The 20,475-nt window shown below is 37.0% G+C and overlaps 1 protein-coding gene across 1 annotated transcript in view; it reads left to right on the forward strand.

Annotated features, from left to right (window-relative positions):
• CCDC141 (coiled-coil domain containing 141) overlaps positions 1-20,475 on the forward strand; it is a 205,516-nt gene that overhangs the window by 45,027 nt on the left and 140,014 nt on the right. The window contains exons 3-5 of the mRNA XM_047085862.1: positions 9,990-10,181; positions 13,994-14,102; positions 18,170-18,423. Of these exons, the coding sequence (XP_046941818.1) occupies positions 9,990-10,181; positions 13,994-14,102; positions 18,170-18,423 (555 nt within the window). The remainder of the gene's footprint in view (positions 1-9,989; positions 10,182-13,993; positions 14,103-18,169; positions 18,424-20,475) is intronic.

Genomic DNA, 20,475 nt, shown 5'->3' on the forward strand with positions numbered 1-20,475 from the left:
TTCCATGTGAGCTTGAGAAGACAGTGTATTCAGCTGTTGTTGGGCATAGTAGTCTACACCTGTCAATTATATCTGGTTGATTGATGGTGTTATTCAATTCAACTGTATCCTTAACAACTTTCTGTCTGCTGGGCATGTCGATTACTGATAGAGGTATTGAAGGCTCCAACGATAATAGAATTATAGTTGTATCAGTTTTTGGATGACATATTTTCATGCTGTATTGTTAGGCACATACACTTTTTTTTTTTAATTTTTTTTTCAATATATGAAGTTTATTGTCAAATTGGTTTCCATACAACACCCAGTGCTCATCCCAAAAGGTGCCCTCCTCAATACCCATCACCCACCCTTCCCTCCCTCCCACCCCCCATCAACCAGGCACATACACTTTTAATATTGTTATATCTTCTTGGAGATTGATCCCTTTATCACTTTGGGATACCCATCTTAATCTCTCAAATTATTCCTTGCTCTGAAAGATGTTCAACGTCGCTCCTTATCAGGGAAATACAAATCAAAACCACACTCAGATATCACCTCACGCCAGTCAGAGTGGCCAAAATGAACAAATCAGGAGACTATAGATGCTGGAGAGGATGTGGAGAAACGGGAACCCTCTTGCACTGTTGGTGGGAATGCAAATTGGTGCAGCCACTCTGGAAAACAGTGTGGAGGTTCCTCAAAAAATTAAAAATAGACCTACCCTATGACCCAGCAATAGCACTGCTAGGAATTTACCCAAGGGATACAGGGGTACTGATGCATAGGGGCACTTGTACCCCAATGTTTATAGCAGCACTCTCAACAATAGCCAAATTATGGAAAGAGCCTAAATGTCCATCAATGGATGAATGGATAAAGAAATTGTGGTTTATATACACAATGGAGTACTACAGGGCAATGAGAAAGAACGAAATATGGCCCTTTGTAGCAACGTGGATGGAACTGGAGAGTGTGATGCTAAGTGAAATAAGCCATACAGAGAAAGACAGATACCATATGTTTTCACTCTTATGTGGATCCTGAGAAACTTAACAGAAACCCATGGGGGAGGGGAAGAAAAAAAAAAAAGAGGTTAGAGGGGGAGACAGCCAAAGCATAAGAGACTCTTAAAAACTGAGAACAAACTGAGGGTTGATGGGGGGTGGGAGGGAGGGGAGGGTGGGTAATGGGTATTGAGGAGGGCACCTTTTGGGATGAGCACTGGGTGTTGTATGGAAACCAATTTGACAATAAATTTCATATATTAAAAAAAAAAAGAAAAAAAAAGAAATTTGCTCTGTCTGAAATTAATATAGGCATTCTGGTTTTCTTTACGTTAATGTTAGCATGATATATATTTCTACATCCATTTACTTTTAATCTTTCTATACCTTTATAGTGAGAGTGGATTTCTTGTAGACAACATATAGTCTTATTTTTGTAACCATGCTGATAGTTTCTGCTGAACCCTGCAGGTGGGCAAGGGTGAGAAAAAATTTCTCAAAACTTTCTTATTATTAATAAGTTGCTTTTTTTGTGTGTCAGTATTCACTTAATTGTTGTAAACCTTTGACTATTTTTCAGAGTCCTGACAACATTGATTAAGACAGTCTTTGCTTGCTTTTGCAAAGTTTGTGTAGAGCGATGAAACATTGGAAATATCTACTCTGCTATTTTTGTGGACATCTGTCAGATATTTTAATGTTTTATTTGGCTTTCCAGTGAACCAACTTCTCTTAAATTAATTCTTATATTTTTCTCTAATTTATTAATTTATAATTTTATACTTAATAACTTAATTCTTGTTTTATTTTATTATTTTTTCTCTATAATTTAGACTTGAATGTTTAATGAATTAATTTTTTTCTTTAAAACAAAGTTGCTCAATGCTGTGAATTTTATATGAGCCTAAAGTTAGCTGGATATCTTAGGTTATTAAACAGAATAGCCTCATTATTATTTTTCTTAAAACAGTCTGTAATAGTAGTTTTTATTCTCCATTTAATCTAAGAATTATTCTTTAAAGTATTATCATAAAATTTCTGAGAGGTTTGTTTTATTACCAGGATCTTTTGTTGTTTATTTCTATGTACTGCATTGCACCTGGCTCTGTTTTTTTAAAATATTTCAGTGCCATAAATATAAAGATTCATGAGTATGTTATATTTACTGTAGATTGCACTGTTTATCAAAATAAAATGCCAGTTTAAATCCCAGTGGTTTTTGTTTTCATTTCTAATTTGTCTGTCATTAATGTTGTTAGTCCTTTTATTTTGTTTGTCTTTGCCTGGTATATCTCATCTTTTTACTTTCAAAAGTTATGTCTTTAGGGATGTCTCTAGCAAACATAAATTAGTTGACTTCTTTTTTAAACTTAACCTGATAATGTTTGTCTTTGTTTAAAATATAACTTATTATCAAATTGGCTTACATACAGCACCCAGTGCTCATCCCAACAAGTACCCTCCTCAATGCCCATCACCCACTTTCCCCACTCCCCTACCCCCCATCAACCCTCAGTTTGTTTTCTGTATTTAAGAGTCTCTTGTGGTTTGCCTCCCTCCCTCTCTGTTTTTAACTATTTTCCCCCATCCCTTCCCCCATGGTCTTCTGTTAAGTTTCTCAAGATCCACATATGAGTGAAAACATATGATATCTGTCTTTCTCTGACTGACTTATTCATTCAGCATAATACCCTCCAGTTCCATCCACATTGCTGCAAAAGGCATGATTTTATTCTTTCTCATTGCTAAGTAGTATTCTACTGTATGTATAAATCACGTCTTCTTTATCCATTCATCAGTTGATGGACATTTAGGCTCTTTCCATAATTTGGCTATTGTTGAAAGTGCTGCTATAAACATAGGGGTACATGTGCCCCTATGAATCAGCACTCCTGTATCCCTTGGGTAAATTCCTAGCAGTGCTATTCCTAGGTCATAGGGTAGTTCTGTTTTTAATTTTTTGAGGTACCTCCACACTGTTTTCCACAGGAGCTTCACAAGTTTGCATTCCCACCAACAGTGCAAGAGGGTTCCCGTTTCTCCACATCCTTGCCAGCATCTATAGTTTCCTTATTTGTTCATTTTAGCCACTCTGACCAGCGTGAAGTGGGATCTCAGTGTGGCTTTGATTTGTATTTCCCTGATGATGAGTGACATTGAGCATCTTTTCATGTGTCTGTCGGCCATCTGGATGTCTTCTTTGGAAAAGTGTCTATTCATGTCTTCTGCTCATTTCTTCACTGGATTATTTGTTTTTCACGTATGGAGTTTGGTGAGTTCTTTATAGATTTTGTATACTCGTCCTTTGTTCGATATGTCATTTGCAAATATCTTTTCCCATTCCGTCGGTTGCCTTTTAGTTTTGTTGATTATTTCCTTTGCAGTGCGGAAGCTTTTTATCTTGATGAGGTCCCAATAGTTCATTTTTGCTTTTAATTTCCTTGTCTTTGGAGATGTGTCAAGTAAGAACTTGCTGTGGCTGAGGTCAAAGAGATTGTTGCCTGTTTTCTCCTCTAGGGTTTTGATGGTTTCCTGTCTCACATTTAGGTCTTTCATCAATTTTGAGTTTATTTTTGTGGATGGTGTAAGAAAGTGGTCTAGTTTCATTCTTCTGCATGTTGCTGTCCAGTTCTCCCAGCACCGTTTGTTGAAGAGACTATCTTTTTTCCATTGGCTACTCTTTCCTGCTTTGTCAAAGATTAGTTGGCCATACATTTGTGGGCCCAATTCTGCGTTCTCTATTCTATTCCATTGGTCTCTGTGTCTGTTTTTGTGCCAATACCATACTGTATTGATGATTACAGCTTTGTAGTGGAGGCTAAAGTCTGGGATTGTGATGCCTCCCACTTTGGTTTTCTTCTTCAGTATTACTTTGGCTATTCGGGGTCTTTTGTGGTTCCATACAAATTGTAGGATTGCTTGTTCTAGCTTTGAGAAGGATGCTGGTGCAATTTTGATTGGGATTGCATTGAATGTGTAGATTGCTTTGGGTAGTATTGACATTTTAGCAATATTTATTCTTCCAATCCATGAACATGGAATGTTTTTCCATTTCTTTGTGTCTTCTTCAATTTCCTTCATAAGCTTTCTATAGTTTTCAGCATACAGATCATTTACATCTTTGGTTAGGTTTATTCCTAGGTATTTTATGGTTTTTGGTGCAATTATAAATGGGATCAGTTTCTTTATTTCTCTTTCTGTTGCTTCATTATTGGTGTATAAAAATGTAACTGATTTCTGTACGTTGATTTTTGTACTCTGTGACATTGCTGAATTCATGTATAAGTTCTAGCAGTCTTTTGTTGGAGTCTTTCGGGTTTTCCATGTAGAGTGTCATGTCATCTGAGGAAAGTGAAAGTTTGACTTCTTCTTTGCCAATTTTGATGTTTTTTATTTCATTTTGTTGTCTTATTGCTGATGCTAGGACTTCCAACACTATGTTAAACAACAGCGGTGAGAGTGGACATCCCTGTCGTGTTCCTGATCTCAGGGGGAAAGCTCTCAGTTTTTCCCCATTGAGGATGGTATTAGCTGTGGGCTTTTCATAAATTGCTTTTATGATGTTTAAGTATGTTCCTTCTATTCCAAGTTTCTTGAGGGTTTTTATTAAGAAACTATGCCATATTTTGTCAAATACATTTTCTGCATCTATTGACAGGATCGTATGGTTCTTATTCTTTCTTTTATTAATGTCATGTATCACATTGATTTATTTGTGAATATTGAACCAGCCCTGCAGCCCAGGCATGAATCCCACTTGATCATGATGAATAATTCTTTTTACATGTTGTTCAATTCGATTTGCTAGTATCTTGTTGAGAATTTTTGCATCCGTGTTCATCAGGGATATTGGCCTGTAGTTCTCCTTTTTTGTGGGGGTCTCTGTCTGGTTTTGGAATAAAGTAATGCTGGCTTCATAGAATGATTACAGAAGTTTTCCTTCCATTTCTATTTTTTGGAACAGCTTGAGAAGGATAGGTATTAACTCTGCTTTAAATATATGGTAGAATTCCCCAGGGAAGCCATCTGGTCCAGGACTCTTATTTGTTGGGAGATTTTTGATAACTGATTCAATTTCTTTACTAGTTATGGCTCTGTTCAAATTTTCTATTTCTTCCCATTTGAGTTTTGGTAATGTCTGGGTGCTTAGGAATTTTTCCATTTCTTCCAGGTTGTCCAGTTTGTTGGCATATAATTTTTCATAGTATTCTCTGAAAATTGCTTATATTTCTGAAGGATTGGTTGTAATAAATCCATTTTCATTCATGATTTTATCTATTTGGGTCCTCTGTCTTTTCTTTTTGAGAAACCTGGATAGAGGTTTATCAATTTTATTTTTTCAAAAAACCAACTCTTAGTTCATTGATCTGTTCTAGTGGGTTTTTTTGTTTGTTTTGTTTTCTTGGTTTTTTTGTTTGTTTTGTTTTTTTACTCTATAGTGTTTATTTCTGCTCTGATCTTTATTATTTCTCTTCTTCTTCTGAGTTTGGGGTTTCTTTGCTGTTATGCTTCTAGTTCCTTTAGGTGTGCTGTTAGATTTTGTATTGGGGATTTTTCTTGTTTTTTGAGGTAGGGCTGGATTGCAATGTATTTTCCTCTTAGGAATGCCTTTGCTGCATCCCAAAGGGTTTGGGTTGTTGTGTTTTCCTTTTCATTTGTTTCTATATATTTTTTAATTTCTTCTTTAATTGCCTGATTGACCCATTTATTCTTTAGTAGGATGTTCTTTACCCTCCATGCATTTGGAGGTTTTCCAAATTTTTCCTGTGGTTGATTTCAAGTGTCATAGCATTGTGGTCTAAAAGTGTACGTGGTATGATCTCAATTCTTTTATACTTATTGAGGGCTGTTTTGTGACCCAGTATGTGATCTATCTTGGAGAATGTTCCATGTGCATTCGAGAAGAATGTATATTCTGCTACTTTAGGATGAAAAGTTCTAAACATATGTGTCAAGTCCATCTGTTCCAGTGTTTCATTCAGGGCCATTGTTTCTTTATATATTTTCTGTCTAGGTGATCTGTACATTGTTGTAAGTAGAGTATTAAAGTCCCCTGCAATTACCACATTTTTACCAATAAGACTGCTTATGTTTGTGAATGTTTTATATATTTGGGTGCTCTCGAATTCAGTGCATAGACATTTATAATTGTTAGCTCTACTTGATGGATAGACCCCATAATTATTATATAATGCCCTTCTTCATCTCTTGTTGCAGACTTTAGTTTAAAATTTAGTTTGTCTGATATAAGTATGGCTACTCCAGCTTTCTTTTGACTTCCAGTAGCATGTTATATGGTTCTCTATCCCCTCACTTTCAATCTGAAGGTGTCCTCAGGTCTAAAATGGGTCTCTTGGAGACAGCAAATAGATGGAGTCTTGGCTTTTTTATCCATTCTGACACCCTATGTCTTTTTGTTGGAGCATTTAGTTCACTTACATTCAGTGTTGTTGTTGAAGGATATGGGTTTAGAGTCATTGTGTTATCTGTAGGTTTAATGCTTGTAGTGATATCTCTTGTCCTTTGTGGTCCTTGCAACATTTCACTCACAGAGTCTCTCTTAGGATCTCTGGTAGGGCTGGTTTAGTGGTGATGAATTCCTTCAGTTTTTGTTTGGGAAAACCTTTATCTTTATCTCTCCTTCTATTCTGAATGACAGGCTTGCTGGATAAAGGATTCCTGACTGCATATTTTTCCTGTTCATCACATTGAAAATTTCCTGCCACTCCTTTCTGGACTGCCAAGTTTCAGTAGATAGGTCTGCTACCACCCTTATGTGTCTACCCCAGTATGTTAAGGCCCATTTATCCCTAGCTGCTTTCAGAATTCTCTCTTTATCTTTGTATATTGTCAGTTTCACCGTGATATGTCGTGCAGAAGATCGATTCAGTTATGTCTGAAGGGAGTTCTCTGTGCTTCCTGGATTTCAATGTTTGTTTCCTTCTCCAGATTGGAGAAGTTCTCAGCTATGATTTGTTCAAGTACACCTTCAGCCCCTTTCTTTCTTCTTCTGGAATTCCTATGACATGGATATTGTTCCATTTCATTGAATCAATTCTCTAATTCTCCCCTCATGATCCAGAATTTTTTTTATCTCTTTTCCTAAGTTTCTTCTTTTTACATAATTTTGTCTTCTGTTTCTTTTATTCTCCCCTCTGCCCCTTCAATCCTTGCTGTGACCTCCTCTATTTTATTTTGCACCTCATTTATAGCATGTTTAAATTCATCATTACTATTTTTACAGTTTCTTGGTCTCTGCAGCAATAGATTTTCTGCTGTCTTCTATGCTTTTTTCAAGCCCAGCGATTAATCTTATGACTATTATTCTAAATTCTTGTTCAGTTATATTGTTTAAATATGTTTTGATCAATTCCTTAGCTGTCATTTCTTCCTGGAATTTCTTTTGAGGAGAATTCCTCTGTTTTGTCATTTCGGTTAGTTTTCTGTCCCTCATGTGTTTTAAAAGCTTGTTATGTGCTCTTCACCTGCAAGCACTACTATATTAAAGAGGGGTCATACACTGTCCAGGGCATGTCCCTTCAGAAGACATTTTTTGGAGAGTGTTACTTGCTCTCTGTTGTTGTGCCTTTGGTTATTTATCTCCCTTCTCCTAGTGATGTTTTGAACCCTCCACCAGGTGTGCTTTGATTATTCGTTGAAGTAGCCCTGGAAAGGAAAACAAACAAACAAACATAAAACAAAACAAAAGCATGCAAACACACAAACAAACAAAAAACGCAGAAACAAAAAACCAGAAACACCAGCTACAAGTAAACAACAGGGTAGAGGAGGTGCTGATAGAAGAGGCCTTATCCCATACAAAAAGAGAAATGACAGGGGGGGGGGCAGGAAAAGAAAGAATAAAAACTGACCAGAGAAACTATACAGTTTAATCCAGAGAGAGAGAAAGGAAAATAAAGAAGGAGGCGGGGAAAAAGAAAAAGAAAAGAAAGTTATCCAGACAGAAAAACCATATAGCTTAATCCAGAGAGAAAGAAAGGAAAATTAAGAAGGAGGCAAGGAAAAAGAAAAGAAGATAAAGTTGTCCAGACAGAGAAACTACACTTGTGGCTTAATCCAGAGAGAGAGTGAAAGGAGAATAAAGAAGGAGGTATGGACCATGTATCAAGAGAATGGATTAAATATGTGTGCTTAAACAAACCAACAACTAGAGTAACCAGAGTAGAGGAGGGAAGAGACAAGAAGGAGAAAAGGAAAGAAGAATGTATCTATATAATAAAAATTGTTGGAGAGTTAAACCAGGCAATGGAACAGTGCTGATCTGGAGGAGGGACCGTCTGGTTAATCAATGTCTATCCCTCTCCAGTAGATAGCAGTTACCAGGCGAAGAGGGGCATGGTTTGGTGTAGACAGTCCCGCCCCCACTGTGGGCCCTGCTGTCTGATCCCTGAGACCCCACCTAGGTGGTGGTGGGGAGAGAAATGGTAACCCCTAGTCTCTTCTCCTTGGAGCCAGTGCCCAAACCACTCTGTTTGAGCCATCCTCACTGTGCTGTGGGTGCAAATGAGGCAGTTTGTTCCACTCAGTCGATTCCCATGCCCTGGAGCTTGGCTGGGATTTAAACTCTTGCTCTGCATGCACTGGTACTGGGGAAGTGCTGCTCCACGCTGCCCAGTATGTGGTCCCTGGCTGGCAGATGCATGCAGGCTTTGTCCTGTCCCACAGCACTCCAGCGAGGGGATCACTTTCTCCCACTGCGGACTGCACCTCTGACCTAGCCACGGAGCCCAGGGCTGGCTCCCCTCCTCCCCAGGTTCATGATCCAGGCAGCTGGCTCCAGTCCAGAGAAATCCCTCAGTTAGAGATTGGATCTTTCCCCATCAGGGTCAGTGTTTTTTTCTCTTGTCCAGATACAGTCCTATGCTTCACCAGCTGCTTATTCTCTTCCCTTTGTCTCTCCACAGAAGGGTTCCCTCCCCTCCATTTGTTTTATCTCTCCCAGTTTGCAGTCACACACATATGACCTGTCAGTTTGTCCCAGTGGGTCCCTGGAAGCACGACTGTCTCTTTTCCTCCTGGACTCTTGGGATTCAAAGGCCTCTGGTTTCAACACTTCTTTGTTTGAGAGAAGAGAGAAGTTCAGATCCCCCTACTTCTCTGCCATGTTGGCCCCTCCTCCTTCCAATGTTTGTCTTTTGATTGAGAAAACTAACTCATCCACTTTTTTGTGTGTTAACTGGTATTTAATCATATTCCTATCATGTTTTGTTTTTTGTGTGTGTATCCTGATAAATATGCTCTATATTTCTTTTGTTTTCTTTTGCATTATCACATTTTAGTCACATTTTTTGCTGATATTTTAGAATTTGTTCATATTATTTTTAGCCTATTATATTTTTAAAACTTTTCCCATTATTTTGGTGCCAACTTTAAGAATGAAAGAATCTGTGAGATCCTCTTCCTATCCCTAAATGAAACAATTAGGTAAGCACATGGTCCCCTTCATCTTCCATATTTTGTTCAATCTGTATTATTGGTTACAGATATTCTAATGTTGACATTATGAATATTGTCTTTCAAGAACTTATTCTTGACATTTATATTAAGCTTCATGAGCATATTGCCAATAATAATTATTTAGGATAAACTAAGTTTTACTGGGTTTATTTCTCACATTTCCCCCCCTCTATCACTCTCTTCTGGATGTGTTCCAATTAGGTTTCTATTTTTTCATTTTTATTTTTTTGAAATGTGAGGTCAACATAATATTCTGGACCTCTGGGAATGTAAATTCATACCTTTGATAAATCTCTACAGTGTTTGAACAGTGTTTAAATGTAAATGCCTTTAGCCTGGCCATGCTTTCTAGCTTATCACAATTTCCATGTGCTCCCTTCTGTCTACTTGATCTACCTACCTGCCCTGCCACTTTTGTTTATAAATTCTATATATACTTTCTTAGACCACATGCAATTTTAAATATTCAAGTGTTTAAAATATGATTCCAGGCTCTTACACTATTTTCTTTCCTGAACTTAGGCTTTGGAAGATCAGGTGTGGGAACTCTTGCAGGAAGCAGACAAGACAGCTGAAGAGAACAAGGATCAGAGTCAAGTCTATGATGCCATGGCCAACACCTTGGGTGAAGCATGGACAGCGCTTGTCTCTATGCTTGAAAAAAGAAGGGAGCTCCTCAGGTTGACCTCTGAATTTTTTGAAAATGCCTTGGAGGTTTGTGTTTTAAAAAACTACCCTCTTCACTTCAGAGCTAATGGATAGCACTTCTGAAAATGTTCTATTTCCACAAACAGACGTTGCAATCACTTTAAAAAATGGCAGAATGACTAAGTTATATATAATGCATTTAATTTTTGATTGCCAAAGAATAAAGTTGTTAATATTTTAAATGTAGTCCTTCAAAAAAAACTTTTAACTATAAAATTAAGTAAAATATTAAGTAAAAATGGAAACTCTTATTCATAAGTCAGTATAATTAGTAAATCAAACAATTATCCCTGATTACAGGATTATTGGGAAATGTTGGTATAACATGTTCTTGTTGACTAAAAGATGGAGGATAGAGTTTCTTTGGCTATTTACCAAAAGGCAATTGCAGAATATTCTATGGAACATTTGACTTGTAAGCATAGTATTTTATAGAATGCTTTCTTAAGGCATATAGTTGAATTCCATAATTTGAACTTATTAAAAATTTAAGTAAAAGAAAAAGTCCTGGACCTAAGAAGGTCATTTCTTCCTGTGACTTTTCTTGAATTCTGAGATTTTTTTGCAGTTCCCAATTTCAAAATGTGAGACTCAAAGAACATTATCAAAAGAGCTGTTGTATTTGGTGTAAGACAGTTATTGGAAATTTCACTTTTAACTTCTCTGTCAAGTGGCAGTACATTCATTTTGATGTGAGAGCACTGCTTCATTATGATAAAGCACTAGCTTTGAAAAATATGACACTTCTGAACTCAAAATTCGGGTCTTAAATCCAAAATAATGAAGGAAGAAAGATTAGTAAGAGAACATAAAAATTGGGGTAGGCAATCTCATGCATCATGAACTTGTTTAAAAGTAAAAACAAGGAGCAAAAACCTTATTGTAACTTTTAAGGTTTGTTTCCTACAGTTTGAATACGGAAGTCCAACTACAATTCATTTTATAGATCATCTTGAGAAAAAGTTTCACACATAGTTTTCTTTCCTGAACAGAAACCAGGTGAAATGCACCTCCAGGGGTCAAATTGTAGATACATCGGATTCATTCCATCTAAGTAAGTGGGGTATAGATGTCAACTGCCCTTGAAATTCACCTCATTTGAGCCCAGGAAATGATCTTCCTTCAAACATTAGGCCCAATATTTGTTTCTCACAAGGTAGTAGCATTAATGCTAGCTGATTTTCTCTGTGATAAGAAATTATTTCCAGATATTGCATGAAGTAAAAGGAAATACTAAGTCAACTCATAATTCAGCCCAGCACTCTGATTTCTACTGAAAAGATACTGTTTCTTGTATTATCCTGCTTCCAGTTTTGTGGGTCACTTCATACTAAGCTGAGTGCAGACTCTTACATAATCTTTCCTGCCCCTTCTGTATGCTAAAACTATTGTCATTACTTATTTAAAAAAAAACAAAGATGAGAATAAGGTCTTTGCAAAGTGTCCCACCATTGCCACTTCTATCCCATGCACGATGCAAAAAGAAAAGTGGGCAAAAGAAAATACCATCAGGTAAAAAAAAGTTAACAGAACTTTAGAGAAAACTTTTTTGAGTAAAGCATTGTTTGTTTATTTATTGTAATTTCAAATAACAGTTGAAATATAGGTATAAGTTATACAGTGACTCCAAAACTTTTTAGTGTTCTAAAGAGAAAAACCAAATCACCTTCTAGAGTTGGGTTTGTTTATTTATTTGTTTGTTTGTTTGTTTTGAAGCTTCTCTTCAAAGAATACCCTCAAGGGGTACATGGATAGCTCAGTCAGTTAAGTGTCCCTCTTGATTTCAATTCATTATGAAATGAGCTCATGGGTCATGAGAAGGATCACAGAGCCTGCTTGAGATTCTCTCTCTCCCTCTCTCTCTACCCCTCCCCTGCTCTCTCTCTCTCAAAATAAATAAATAAATAAACAAACATTTTTTAAAAAAAACCAAAGAATACCCTTAACATAAGCTATTATAAATGGAATGGATTAGAGATGTAAATGATGTGTGGATAGGATCCTCTTATTGAATTATGATGCATAAAGTTCCATAAGAAATGGAATGACTTCTTATTGCATGGTTGATATTTATTACAGGACTGTTTCAGACGCACAGACTTAACCATTAGACAGGTTATTCTCTTATCAAACACCAAGCTAACTTTCAGAACATTGTCCATAAGTGGCAGTGGCTGGTATCACTAGATTGTTCTAACATGATGGCGTAGGCCTTCTCCACATTTCCAAAGAGGGCATCCTCATTAGTCTGTCTCCATCATTCCATGCATTTATAACTGGATTTTATGTGGTTATTATAATAATCAAAATACAGCACATCTCGTTAACTGGATAGTTACATAAAAATATTAAAAATCATTAAATTCATAGATGATAATTTGCAGAAAACTTGAAAAAGAAGCATGTGATAAGCTTTTATGTCTTTTTTAAAAAATGTTTTATTTATTTTTTAGACAGAGAGAGACAGTGCATATGTGGGGTTGGGACAGAAAGAGAGAGGGAGACACAAAATCCAAAGCAGGCTCCAGGCTCCAAGCTGTCAGCACAGAGCCCAACACAGGGCTCGAACTCACAAACTGTGAGATCATGACCTGAACTGAAGTCAGTTGCTTAACCAGCTGAGCCACCCAGCTTTTATATCTTTCTCACTGATACTTTACCTTTATGAATCAGTTCAATACCTAATCCACAGGTAAACAAGTTGATTGAAATATTCTTATAAACTATCATAATTACCTTTAAATCTGAGTGTTAAAACTAACTATTATCTAGCTAGACTACCACTATGTCTACTACCATGGATATACTGTACTGGTAGAACCAAAGATGTTTTACCCTCTTCTAAAATTTGTTTCTAAGATTATTCCCCTGAGAATATTAATATCACTTCAGATACCTCCCCTTCATATTTCCTCCAAGGAGAAACAGAAAGACTGGTCATATTCATCACAATTTAGGATGTCAAATTGCTTCTTGTTTTTTGAAACAGTGGAGAAGTTTTCCATTTTGCATTCTTGCTGTATCTAATTTCATTTTTATTTATATAAAGAATACATAAGATCATTGATAAAAATGCAAACAAAATTACAAAGTATAGATTTAGGAGGTAAAATGCATTCCCCCATCCTAAATCTCATTCCTTCTTATAAAGGCAATCCTTTGGTTTATATCTCTTCAAATCATTTTTTGCACAAAAATATATATTTTTGTTTTGTATAAGAAATGAGATTAGACATTGATTCTCAGTCTTTTTGAAATGGCATTAGACTTGTGTTATTTTGAAAGTTACATTTTTTTGGTTCTAGGTCTAATCACAGAGGAAAACATTATATTTCAACTTTCTTAAATTATATTTACTTATAATTACATAGGCTACTGGTTTACCAAACTTTCATTGTTTTGTTTTTGTTGTTGTTAGTTAGCAAGCTTTCTGGTTATTCTTTGATGAACTGCTTTACATGTTGAAAAATGGCTGCTTAAACACACTAATTTTAGTTGAAAATTCCAATAGACATTTATTGGTAAACTAGTTAGATTATTTCAGCATATATGACATATTTCCAAGTATGAAAGGAATACAAAGGAAGGAGAAGAAAATTTTTACTTTGGCACTTTGTAAAGTGGCAACGTGCAAACACACAGCCTCATACAAACACCCTAAGCCAGCATGCACTCACACAAACACACACATCATTATACAAACAGACACATTTACAGTCAACTAGGCCATGAATTAATGAAAAACTTGTACAAATAACCCAAAGTGGCACATTAATTTTTATTTTTTCAAATGTCTTTCCATTGTATTTCTGTTGTAGTTTGCTATTAAAATAGACCAAGCTGAAGATTTCCTCCAGAACACCCAGGAGTTTGAGAGTGCCGAGTCCTTAAAATCCCTTCTGCAGCTTCATGAAAATCATACCAAAGGCAAGAAATATGTTTATTCCTCACCTAACCTTTTAGAGGTTTTACAATGTGTTCACATGAGAATGCTCACGCGTGACATTGTATTTTAAATTTGTCTGTTTATACCTCAAACTGTTCCAAGAGAGGTTAAATAAAGCTTTATTTTTGGTCATCTGTTTCAGAAAAGACATAGTTGTAAATGATTCTAAGGGGATGTTAGAGGAATAGCCTCCAAAGATTTGGTTATTCAACCTGCCACATTTATCTCCTGAGATCAGAGGCCATTTCTACCTTGTTCAGCCTTGTATCCTCAGCATCTAGCACAGTGCTGGCACATGGTGGATCCTCATGAAATATTTCTTGATTGAATAAATGGTTGAATTCAGTGAATGTTCCTTCTCAAGGTCAGGAAATGAAGAGCAGTCTTCAAATAATAGCTTTGGATAAGGAAAATACTGTTTTTTCTATTACACTTATTTTTTAAAAAGAGAGTAGAGGAAGTCTACAATTTGGTTGGGGCATGTATACATTTATTGGTGAGTAACCTCCGTGCTTCCTGTGGGTCCCTGTTATACCACCCAGCACACTGTGTAATAACAATTTATTTCCATATTTGTCTCCATCACCAGATTGTGAGACTCTGGAGGGTAGGTATTAGTACATCTCTGAGTCTCTACGATGTAGAATAGCATCCAACCCAAAGTATGTTTATTGAGTGTCATTTGTATTTAATTCCAGTGTAAGACACAACACAATGATACAAACCTGAGGAATAAACAAGGCACTACATTAAGGAAGAGACAGTTGGTTCTAAGCTCTGAAAGATCACAACTAAGCCCTCCACTTTTCCAGTGGTCTTCTTACAATGAACATAATACCTAAGAATATTCCTCACAGTAGCAATCGTATTATTATTTCCTTGTTCTTAAGTGTTTTATATATATTTTAAATGTGGCTGACATATAGGTTCATTAGGGTCCATTATACTATTTTCTTTACTTTTGTATATATTTGAAAGTGCCCACTGAATGAGTTTAGGAAACACCATCCTGCTGCGGAACATTTGGAATATTTTAAAATCTTTTAGGAAGAAATATCACTCATGATCTCGATGCCAAGACTGTAACTTTGATACTTCTTAGAAATTACCCATTTGGAAAGATTATTTAGCAAGTTATAAAGTCACTTAAGCTATGTACATCTCTATTTATCCATCTTGAATTTATTATATATACTTAAGAATGGCAAACTGTACAGGTATTTGTATAAAATCTACTTTAATATTAACTTGCTTAGATATAATGACAATCAAAATAAATAATAAAAAGCTATTAAATATCTACTTGCCTCACATCACAAGGCATTATGTCAGAAATGGGGATTTTATGTATGCAAAAATGCAGTCTTTAAAATTAATACACCATAGGGATTTTGTATTTCTTGAAGCTCATGATATTCTATCTAGTTTACCCTTGAGGAGAAATACATTACTTTGTATGATCAACTGGTGGAATAAATAGCTAGGAAAGCATGAACAATAAATAGTTAAGATGGAAGAAACCAACAGAGGAAGAACCAAAGGAACTGACAGAGGAAACTGAGGGAAGAATTGATCCACTTTAATGGGTAGCAGTAACAGACTGATTGTAGTCTAGGTACAGTTTACAAGTTATCTTTGGCCAGAGACTCCATTCCTGGTGGTACTATAGTAGTAGTTACACTATTGTCTTGACAGATGTTGAAACAGAAAACCAGAAGAAGATTGCAAATGGAAATTTTGGATTATTATATGCATTCTGTAGGAACCAGAACAGGTTGGCATGATCCACTGTCAGTGTGCAATACCCTAGCACTTAGAGCTATACTTTTCTCTCTCATTGGAAAAGTCTAGTGTGTAGGAGCTAGTTATGGAAGGGAAGAAAATAAATACTATGTGGAAACCCTGCCACTTATCCATATTTCCTGTGTGTGTGTGTGTGTGTGTGTGTGTGTGTGTGTGTAACTTTTCACAATATCATAACAAACTCTTCAATGCAAAGGAAATACATATACATATAAATGGAGAAGCAAAAAGTAAATAAATAAATGGAGAAGCAGTCATACTGATTATCACATAGGCTATACAAATTAAAATTCTTCAGTTTGATACACAAGGCCCTCTATAACCTGTCTTCACCTCATTTGCAAGTTCTTTTTTTTCACTTCTATAAAAGAACGTGTTCTAGACAGATAATTCTTTTTATGCCCCTGCCTCTCCCATCTTATTCATGTTTGCTTCCATTTCTTTAAGAGATTTACTCTCATGTTCTCCCTGCCTCTTCCTGCTCTATTTGAATGATCCCATCCTCTTTTTGGTTCAAGTTGTTCTTGCTGTTTGTTGCTTTGCATAGTTAACTCCCGATCAAATTGCCCATTGCACATAATCACACCTTGCTTGCTCTGAGCAGATAATACCATCTAATACTTTATTTGACAGCTCTAGGTCATGTGACACAAACTACTTCACATTCTTTCTTTTTCATGTCAAAATCTCTCTCTCCAATATCTTCACTTATATCATTCTCTCTTCCAGATCTCCCCCCCGCAAAAAAAATTGTCAAGTTAAAAGAGACAACTGGCACAACTACCACAGCCTAATTATTGCCACACAGTTAACTGTGGAATGTTAGAATGCTAAAGTAGAGTGCCATGGCTCTAAAGTAGAGAGCCTGACACGGGGCTTGAATCCACAAACTGCAAGATCATGACCTGAGCCAAAGTCAGACACTTAACTGACTGAGCCAACCAGGTGCCCCATCAAAGTCTTTTTTTATATCTCTAGAGGACCACTGATCTCTAGCACGTATATCTCTCTTAATTCTTCCCCCTCTTTTAATACTTTGATCTCATTCAAGCATTCTACAAAAACTGTTGAACATTTCTCCTATGCCAGTCACTATCCTAAGTGCTAGGAATGTTATCCTGGTCACTGTCCCCATATTGCATCGGAGCCTGGTGGCAAAGGGAGACAATAAATCAACTAACCAAACACATAAGTATAAAACTACGGTTGTGTTAAGAGCTATGAATGAGAGGAATATTGTATCATGAGAACAATTAATAGGAGGATTTGATTCAGACTGGTTTATTCATTGAAGAATTGGCAGTTGAATAAGGCCCAAAGTATGAATAGAATAAAGGTAGAGAAGGAAGGGTTTGAGGAGAATGGTGTTCCTGGCAGAGGACACAGTGAAAAGTTCTGGGGCAGAAGGGAATGTAGCATTTGTAATGTATGTAAAAAGAGAGGGATGAAGAGTAGAAAGATTAAGAAAATCTGAAAGGGAAGATAGGGACCAGACCATGCCAGACTTAAATTATGTCAAGGAATCTGTCTTTAATTCTAAGGCTATGGGAAGCCATTGTTAGGTAGGTGTGTGTGTGTGTGTGTGTGTGTGTGTGCGCGCGCACACACACACACACACACACATGCATGCATGTGTGTGACATACTGTGTTTAGAAAAAAATCTCTCTGGCTAACTAAGGAGAATAGATGAATGGATTGGAGAAAGATGCCATTCAGAGGTGGCTGCACAAGTCCAGGCAACAAATAATGTTTTCTGTAGTGAGGACGAAGAGAAGTAGACACTTGTAGGAGACAGAGGGTGAAATTGACAGGTCTTGAAAATGAGGGAGGGGAATGTGTCATGGATGACTCCTGGGTCATAGAATTTAAACCTCATTAGCAGCCCATTCACTTCAGAACATAGAACATGTCAAGGAGAGCAGGCACCTTAACAGTATCACACCACTAAAACCTGACTGAAACAGTGCCCAAATCCCACCATCTCTCCCCTCCTGTACTGTATTACACTATCACTGAACTGCAGCATCCTATCATTTGGCAGTTAGTGCTACAGAAATTGTTAGGTTATGGTATCTGGCTAGTTGTATCACAGGCATTTTATGTTTACACATTTGAATTCCTTACAGTATAATTTATTGTTAATATAAAGGTTACATGCATTTGAAATTCTACCAAGAGTCTGAATATTACTATAGAAGAGCTTGCTCATATCACTATTCTTTCTTCTTTCTAATTTTCTTCTAGAACTCTTAGAACGATCTCTAGCCCTTTTAAACAAAAGTCAACAACTCACTGACTTCATAGAAAAATTCAAGTGTGATGGACCTAATGTGAATTCTGAGTTGATTCAGGGAGCTCATAACAGCTGTCTGAAGATTGACAGCCTTCTTGAGCTTCTACAAGATAGGAGACGGCAACTAGACAAGGGTCTGAAGCAACAGCAGCAAGAACTGGGTCAGGTTCTGAAGATATGTCAGTGGGACCAGCAAGAAAATCAGGTAACTCAAAGGGGAGTTAATGATATCCTGACCTCAGCTAATGAAGTTTGGCTATTATGTGGATTAGATCTTTCCTGGGATGGTTCTTCAGTTGCCATGATCAAACTCCTTGGCCTTTGGTCCAAACTAATAGGTTGTTTTCTCACACGAGTTAAGTGAAAAACAAAGGTTTGTATTTCCTGCCATCATAATATTGATTTTATAAATGGGAGAGTACTTATGGGTAGTTTTGAAAATGACTATGTTCTATTGTTGGATTCTCTTTCTCACATCCTTCTAGGTTACTACTTTTAGACACATTTCTTTGAAATTCCAAATATAAATTGTAGCTTTCTTGAAAGTTAGAGAGGCAGGATGATGCTGAACTGTATTACATTGCTGCTAATGTCAGTGAAAAAGTCTGTCAGCCCCAAATAGTGTTCTTAGAAGACTGGTCTGGTGCCAACGAAGGACTATGACCTTGGCTTGTAGCTAGATGTTCAATGGTTAGAAAGCGTTGGGGCAAGAGGTTCATGAGTTTGCATGTTTTTTAGAGCTCATTACCCCAACTGCAGGTGCAACTCTGATCAGTTGTCAATATTCTTGCCGCACATTCCATCTGTCCCAACTACTTGAGGCTAAGTATGGATAGAAATCTCTTTGCAAACCCCCAACTCAAATAGGTGGGATATTTATTGCATTATTTCTAATTGTCCCCATCCCATGCTTAAATCTGTACCGATTAATTGGAAGGAATTTTCAGGGGGAAATATGTGAAAGGAGGTCTCCTGGTCTGGATGTATGGGGAAGGGGTCCCTTCACATGTTATATATTGCTGCTCTGATCCTGATTAGACAGACAGACCTATGGCTGGGAGCATAGATGAGGCCAGGAAAAACTGGTTCTTATTTCAAACTGGAGAAATGAAGACTTAAATGATGATCACCCCTTCAACTAACACTTATTCTACTAACACCTACTCTGTGCCAGGTGCTATCCTACTGGGAATAACAACACACAAGACAAAGTCCTTTCCCTCTGGGAATTTCCCCTCTAATGCAGTTTCTGAACCTCAGCACTATTGACAGTTGGTGCTGGGTAACTTTGGAGGACTGTACTATGCACTCTAGGATGTTGAACAGCATTCCTGATCTCTACCCACTAGATGCCCGCAGAATATCCTCATTGTGACGACAAACAATGTCTCCAGACATTGCCAAATATCCCTTGGGGGGCGAAATTGCCCCCAGATGAGAACCATGGTTCTAGTGTGATTAGAAAGATACACCATAAACAAATGAAAATGATGTGTTATAAAGAAAATAAAATAGAGCAGTAAATTTATCTTGGGTTGGTCTACTTTTAATCAGAGAAAGCCTCTCTGAGGAGGTGGCATAGAGCAGAGACCCAAATGCAGAGGCCTCCATTCATACATTCTGCTGGAATTTTATTTCCTCCCCCTCAAGTCACCATACACTTTCCAACTCATCTCCACTTTTAGCCCTTTGGCATAGACTACTGCCAGCTGCTGTCTTGTTTCTGCTGTGTTTTGCCTGTCAGCCCTCATCCACTCCCCAGTTTACTTCTTTGCCCACCCCACCTTCATATCCTCATTATCCAAAGCAATGGTCTTTTTACTGGTGATTCTGGCACAACAAAGGAAAATTAATGCTCAGGACAAGAATTAACTTAAAATTGTTTATCAGACAAATGTTTCCGGAGTTCCCAACTTCCCTGTCATAAATGAGTCTATTATAACACACTCTTTTTCCTTGTCCCTCTTTTCTCTTCCCTAATCCTGACCTGACACCATCTTCACAGATCTCCTGTCCCCTTAAAGAACCCTTCCTCTTATGTCTTTGCATTGAGTTTATAACCCAAAGCCCTACCTCTAGGACTTACAAATTTCAAAATGAACGTTTTAACTCAGACACATACTTAAGAGGAATATTGTCATCCCTAGAAATCAGAAATATTTTTTTTCAAAATGACTTTATTTATTTAGAGAGAGTGTGTGCACAAATCGGGAAGGAGCAGAGAGAGAGGGAGAGAGAGAGAATCCTAAGTAGGCTT

This window comes from Lynx rufus, unplaced genomic scaffold, assembly GCF_022079265.1.
Source record: "Lynx rufus isolate CCGP_SWC_20201006 ecotype Redwood Valley unplaced genomic scaffold, mLynRuf1.p SCAF_2, whole genome shotgun sequence".
Taxonomy (NCBI): Eukaryota; Metazoa; Chordata; class Mammalia; order Carnivora; family Felidae; genus Lynx; species Lynx rufus.